The sequence below is a fragment of the Scatophagus argus genome, chromosome 4 (assembly GCF_020382885.2).
Source record: "Scatophagus argus isolate fScaArg1 chromosome 4, fScaArg1.pri, whole genome shotgun sequence".
NCBI lineage: Eukaryota > Metazoa > Chordata > Actinopteri > Scatophagidae > Scatophagus > Scatophagus argus.
Window position 1 is genome coordinate 16,754,573 of NC_058496.1, and position 6,919 is coordinate 16,761,491.

Sequence of the window (6,919 nt, forward strand, 5' to 3'; positions counted from 1 at the left end):
ATGTACGTAGTTTATCCAAAATAAAAAGGGTGATAGGCATGCAAAAATTTTGAAGGTACCAACTGCTCAAAGAAAATCATTTGTTTTAATGTACTAGAGAAAGAATAGTAATATATAAACAAGCAGTGACAAATGAAATTTAGGTCAGCAGACATTTGATTTTATCATACAAATTGAGCATTATTAGAAATACTGGCCAAACAGAAGGTACAGTTATACATTTTTCAGTTTTGTGAAAATACAAAATATGTTTTGTAAAAATAATAATTAAAAAAATACATTTGATTTTGAAGAAGTGTACATATTCTTCAAAATATGTAAAATGTCAACACCTTGCAGACTCATTTGACGCATGAGACCCACGAAACATTAGAATTTCGACTGAATATTAATTGATCACTTAATTTGAGTTGGACGAGGCCCACATTAATCTTTGTTACAGTGCTGTTGTTCTCTTGCATTGCTTTGAAAACAGTTTGACAGACTTATCTGCCTTACTGTGCACTGTCCATCTGGCCACAAATTTCACTGCGGAATACAATGATTGGAGTCCAGACTGGTGGCTCTCTGATGGTGATTCTTATCAGTCTCTGTTTCTACCTCAGGCAATGTAGCCCACTCACAAGGGATACACGGCCAGAGCAAAACAATTAATCATTTTGAAGGCTGAGAAAACAAACCGTCGTAATTAAGACATGTATTAGAGCTCCTTTTCATTTGCCTTTTTGGCAAGTTGATTAATTACTATCACGTGGGAACAAGGTCATTTGCTTCAAAGTATCAAGTTCATTTGAACAAAGCCTTTACTCATACAGTTTTTAGACAAATAGTCTGACATTTTTGAAAATACTCTTGTGGGCTTGCTGAGAATTTGATAAGAACATTGATACCACTCTTATGTATGTAAACCATATAGTATGTATGTAAATGTATAGCTAGCAGACTATCAATTACCTCTAAAGCTCACTATGTGTAAGATTAGTTTAATCTATACAGAGACTCCAGTGGAAAATATATTGTATGGCAGGACATTATGTGTTAAATTTGTTATGGATTTTATTACTTTCTGACAGAGCTAGGCTAGTAGTTTCCAGTCTTTCTGCTAGCCTAAGGTAACTAGCTGCTAACTGTAGCCTTATATTTACCATACAGATATCAGAGTGCTATTGATATTCTCATCTAAATCTTGCTAGACAGCCAAAATGTCATGTGTTAAAAAAACTACAAGAGATATCCACTTCCCTCCAAGTACCTCTGACTTGTGGCCTCAGAATCTGTACATTTTATCTTATTTTTCCCTTTGACCTTTGAAATTTGGAACCCAAGCTTACACTCCAGCCAGCCCAGATAGTCCTTGGCAGTTTTCAACAGAGTGTGACTCCACTGCTTCCTGTTAAACGCATGCTTGGGCATTTCAGGTGGGGATGGCTTCGGCAAACATTCCCCTCCAAGAATTTGCTTCACACACTCTGTAAGCATGTTGACCCTGAAGATGGTGTCCCTGAGCTTCTGGTGAAGTGAAACATCTTGGGGATTCAGGTTCTTCTCCTGATCTTCCAGGACTTTGTCCAGACCTTTGGTCATGAAGAGGAGGCTGCACTGAACTTTTGACCCAATAAGAGCAGAGTTCTGGTGGACCTGGAGCTCAGGGAAGCCTGGGAACCAAGTACCAAGGTGTTTCCCATTGGCTTCATCCTGGAAGAGAAGACAAACAGTGTATTTAATTTGAAGACTTACTTTGTTCATCACATGTATCACAGATCACAGAAGTCTCTGCAGGCTCACACAAATGATTGTGGAGCTACACAACACCCACACAAGAAATGTGTTTGAAGATTCAGACAAAGACAACAAAAAACACATCAAATAATGTAGTTTTGAAAGCAGATTAATTCTTACTGGTGCATATCAGTTCATCAGTGACACCAAGACTAAAGTCAGATTTTGGTGTGAAAGTATTTGTACAGACAAGTGCACTGATTAACAACACATTTCCCTGACAAAAAATTCTCATCCCACACACTGATGTTAAAGGTTTACGTAGTTTAATATAGTAAATAGTACAGTCGATGGGGGTTAAGTTTATGATACTTTACAGTATATTCCACCATATGGAGAACTGGCGAAATATTGTGCTTTTACTTAAATTGTTTATTTTTACAGTTATAGATATAGATATTTGAGAGATGCATTTTTACATCCCCCAAAAATGTTGGATAGTTTAATTTATAACAATGAATCTCTATGAGATCTAACGTTTACAACACATAAAGTGGTTAAAATTCGCTTCACCACCCAAATATACAGGTGCACACATACATATTACCTTACAGTTTCAGTAATAAACCAAGCTGCAGTCCCACATATTGCACAATTAACAGAACATTACTGGTCACTTTAAATATTTCAATAATATTATAGTACACTGTAGGCCATATGCATACTTTTTGAGTGAAATACATTTTACTACTAATATTTTAATACGTTGATCATTTTCAGTGTTGAAAGATTTAAGCATCCCTTTCAATGCTGCCTGAATATTTGCACTGTGACTGAGAGCTGCTTCAGAGACTTTGTGCTTATTATTCAGCTGCTAAAACAGAAAATGTGCAAATTTGAGGCAAAAATAGCAGTGTGATGAAGACAGTGGCCGTGACACATAACCTTCAGACATAGTCTAGAAACACACAGTATTAAGTTACTTACAAAACTTGTCAAGCTGGCTTCGACTAGACTTCTGGTGAGGTTTGTCAGTTCTTTCAACCTGCATGGAACTATAGCAGCATGTTTCTTTGGTGCAGGTCGTGCACCCAGGCTTTGCATCAGAATCAACATGCAGGCACCCACTGCTTTCAGAAAACCTGCAAGCGCACAATCATACATTTTTAAACCCATCAGTTGTTTGACAGAATTGTGCCTTTTGGCAACCATTGATTAGTGAATAAAGAAAGTAAATGAAGGCATATTGTACCTGCTCTGTACTTCATCATGACTCCACTCAAGTTTTCAGATATGATGAGGACTGATTCCTATGGTTATGCAATCACAGCCACACAAGATCATCTTTATATTCGCACAGCTCTCAAAGGAGGCGTGTGAAGATGAGCTGAAGATAAACATCACTATCTCTAACTTAGCAATATCCTTTGATGAAAAAAATAATGTGGCAAACCAAATCCAAATCAAGATTGGGTTCCTTTGACGGGTCATCACCTTGCGCAGTGCTCTTTGTCACTTCCACTTAAGGAAAAGTTACAAAATGACTGGAGACACTGTAAATACTGGACACGTAAAGGACTTAACACAAATATCATGAAAGTTAACTCATCGCTACTGCAGAAACAAAAACCAGTCAGTTCCTTGGGACAAATTAATAATAAGTTAAATAATGAATCATCCAACAGAACTTCAGAAAATGATTTTTGTGTTGAAGCAGAGAACACAGGTCCTTTGATCACCTTTCATAGCTTGCATGATTTACACACAACTGTGAGTTTGTATTTTGTAGAAGCTACTATCTGTACTCTAGATCTAACTCAGAAGATAACAAATTCCATCATTACATAATTTCACCTTAAAACTTTCTCTGATATACGTCAGTTGTTAATAACTTGTCATCATATACTTCTCTGATGACATATTTACATTACGATTGATTCAATCTTCTCTGATTCCCTTCGCACAACATTTCCTGTGCGTAGATGTGATGCTAACCACAACCTAGTATCCATATACGTCAACTCAGTTCAGTCCAGTTTAACCCTCCAACTACATTTCTAAAACTCTGTGACTGTTGATTTACTTAATGTGGCATGGCAAAGGACTGATAAGTGGGCCAAGTGGGCCATAAAAGTTGAATGAAAGTTACATTTTTGATGTTAAGAAAATCTTTATCTCTTTTTAGAAAAAGAGTACAATGAATTGGTCAGCAGAAATATACATACACATATGTTTAGTTAGCCTATTATTAATTTGTATATGTATCCTCTTGCTAATAATTAATTTTTGCTCATTTGTTACTTTATGCAAATGTGCATGGTATATATGCATCCTCTTTTACAAAAAGATAGATGCATAGATGCATTGGAAAACCTTTAAAGAAGATACTGAAGACGCAGTTTGGGAGGCAGGAGTCAGTCATTTATTTTTGATAATAAAGTTAGTGATGAAACATATGCAACAACTAACTGTGAAATTCAAGCATAATATTATTGTATTATTTTTTTAAAAAATAAAAAAAAACTCAAGCTGAAATAAAGAAAAAAAGGAACAACTTGGAGCCTCACTTTCCCACTGCTGACCAGTGAATGGCCTAAATCTACACACAATAAAATAAATAACAAAAATGAAACACAACTTACACATATGTTTTGTTATCTAATTAATAAATCCCTAATTTATAAATAACAGAGTTACTCAAACATTGGACCACTAAGTGTATTATGAGTGTTGTTTAGAGACGGGTGCCTCATTTTACAAATAAAGTTCTATTGTCACAATAATTATAAAATAATAATAATAATAATAATAGTTTAAATAAATAAACATATTCAATAAATAATTCAAAATTAAGCTACGTCTCAGTCTGCTGGTCATAGATACGCTTCACATTAAGTCATGTCATGTCAGAAAAACTGTAAATGACACAAATGACAACTGGTATAAGATTCTAAATTAAAATATACCCAACAGGTCTGTATGGATAGAGTAGCTATAATGTTGCACACACTACACTGATTTTCCACCAGGTTCTGCAGCCAAAGGTTGACAAAATTGACTACTGACTCCAAACATGCTGATTTCCATAAAGCACAGCCAACAGGATGACCAGACGCAGATAAGGTGGTGACAAGTTTACCTTGGCTTGGGTAAGAAAATGGCAGCATGACAGAATATACCAGAACGGACACAGATACAAGTGAAAAAGTCATGGTAACTTTCTCAGACTTTTCAGGATTTGCCCCGCTGTCTTTCACAGACTTCCTTTTCCACCTTTTCCAGTACCTGCGACACTTGGGTAAGCCAGTCCTTCAGTCTGACTATGACACCCCAACCATATACTTTTTTTGCAAAGTCATGTGTCTGGGACAACTGTGGTAGGGCTGGTGTTGTTGGCAAAAGGATTTCTGGGTCACTGCCCATGAGCACCTCTATTTTATATAAAAGGTGGGAGAGTCTGACCTTGACAGCTGTCAGGGGTTGCCTAACAGATTGAGGGTTGCCCAGATCTTTTTCCTGATATTCTTCTACCTTACTAATGTGGAAATGAAAAAGCTTATTCTTAATGTAGATGTTCTGCAACTTCTCAGAGGCGCTGACACCAGCTACTGTGGAATCAGGTACTTCGTCTGGAACTGAAGCTTTAAAGGGTCCATGAAATTTAATCTGTAAGAAAGCAAAGAATTCCCCATTAGGAGGTGATAACGCAAAATGCACAATTTATATTCTAACAGAAAAAAATAAGCAGATATTTCTGTGTCAGTGGTAACACAAATTCAAAAACAACATCACTGGGACAAATTTAGCAATTAAACTTTTTGTATTAGGCAACAACACATGTTGGTGTTGTTGTAAATGGTAGCTGAAAGTGATGCTTTCTGATGCATTCAGTGCATTTACGTTTGTAATTGCTTCTCTATGAATTAGTTTTCATTGCACGTGGCAAAGTCCAGCATGCCTGTGTTGGATTCAAATTGCCTTCAGATACAATCCTTTCTGTTTTTTAAATTTCATTTCACTGATACCAGCCTCCCTGTGTGCTGTTCACTGTCCTAACACCATATTAGAACTGTAGTGAGTTACTTCTCATGCAAACTGAAAAAAATGTCAGCGCAATCAGTGGGTGGTGCTTACATATTCGCCCAGTAGCCAGCTTGTTTCGCATTCCAGTAGCTTTGTAAGAGAAATAGTCTTGTCATCAACACAGCTGGTTGGAGTTGGAGCGGGAAACACTGGCCTCCACTGAATTTCCAGGACCATCAGGAGAAATACTAAGAAAAGATCACATGGACACAGGTCACTTGAAAGGTTACACAGAATATAATGTAAAAAATTCTGTTTGTCTTTGAACTAGGCTAAAAAGCCTGAGGAGGAAACAGATATTACTTCAATTTAATTTTTACCTAGTTAACTTCTATCATAAAAATTATGAAAAAAACATTAGTCTCCATTCTCCCCCTGGAAAATATTTAGCTAAGCTCATCCACACTTTTTACTAAAACAAATAAATACCAACTGTAACACGTATATGACTACACATAAGCTCACTTGTCACATAATGCTTAAAAAAATACATTTAATTTGTCATTATTGGATGCTATTTATTGAATATTTAACCTAAGAGGCTGAATGCTAAACTGTGTTACTAGTAAATATACTGTCAAATATTAGAAAGATATTTACCACATTGGCTTAGAAGTCCATTGAGTTTATAGTCCATAGTGACAGCAGTTAACGAGCAGCCGAATGCCCAGCAGGTCTTTATAAACAAACCATGTAAAAACTTGCTGCTCTATATACACTAAACTGGCCTATATATACAGTATTCGAAGTGCTCAGTCACCTACATCCACCCACACTGACACACACACACACACAAATTCACACACTACAAGGAATGATGAAATTCCATGATGACATTTTTCGTTATGACAGTGCAGGCTTATGGGTTTTTAGCAGAGGTGTGAACTAATTGCTTCATGTGTTCCTCAGATGATATCTTGCCGATAGGTTTTCTAAAAACATAACAGAAGCATAAAATACATAATGTATAGAGACAGAAGTTGTTAGCGTTGTGGGCTGCAAAAAAAAAAAAAAAAAAAGTGAAAATATTTTAGTGACAAATATGGAAGTTTAATCCATTTAGACTGTGAATTATTTACGATCAGAGAAAGAAAAATGACTCATAGGTTAATTAATC

At 36.1% G+C, this 6,919-nt stretch overlaps 2 protein-coding genes across 2 annotated transcripts; both read right to left on the reverse strand.

Moving 5' to 3' along the window:
- Window positions 1-140: 140 nt before the first annotated feature.
- On the reverse strand, window positions 141-3,049 carry LOC124057374. Its single transcript, XM_046385522.1, has 3 exons — window positions 2,972-3,049; window positions 2,707-2,861; window positions 141-1,695 (listed from the first exon to the last, which is right to left on the reverse strand). Exons 1-3 carry the CDS (start codon window positions 2,988-2,990, stop codon window positions 1,222-1,224), a joined length of 648 nt encoding a protein of 215 aa, XP_046241478.1. The 5' UTR covers window positions 2,991-3,049; the 3' UTR covers window positions 141-1,221.
- Window positions 3,050-4,283: 1,234 nt separating this feature from the next.
- Window positions 4,284-6,776, reverse strand: LOC124057809. Its single transcript, XM_046386375.1, has 3 exons — window positions 6,403-6,776; window positions 5,854-5,990; window positions 4,284-5,385 (listed from the first exon to the last, which is right to left on the reverse strand). The coding sequence occupies exons 1-3, from the start codon at window positions 6,437-6,439 to the stop codon at window positions 4,951-4,953; spliced, it is 609 nt and encodes a 202-aa protein (XP_046242331.1). The 5' UTR covers window positions 6,440-6,776; the 3' UTR covers window positions 4,284-4,950.
- Window positions 6,777-6,919: the final 143 nt, after the last annotated feature.

Excerpts from the sequence above, each read along its gene's own strand:
- LOC124057809 (XM_046386375.1), bottom strand. The coding sequence starts at position 6,439 with ATGGACTATAAACTCAATGGACTTCTAAGCCAATGTG. Across the intron at positions 5,991-6,402 it reads TGGACTTCTAAGCCAATGTG|TATTTCTCCTGATGGTCCTG; the intron begins GTAAATATCTTT and ends ATCTTTTCTTAG. Across the intron at positions 5,386-5,853 it reads GCTGGCTACTGGGCGAATAT|ATTAAATTTCATGGACCCTT; the intron begins GTAAGCACCACC and ends GCTTTCTTACAG.
- LOC124057374 (XM_046385522.1), bottom strand. Across the intron at positions 1,696-2,706 it reads AAGCCAGCTTGACAAGTTTT|GATGAAGCCAATGGGAAACA; the intron begins GTAAGTAACTTA and ends CTTCTCTTCCAG.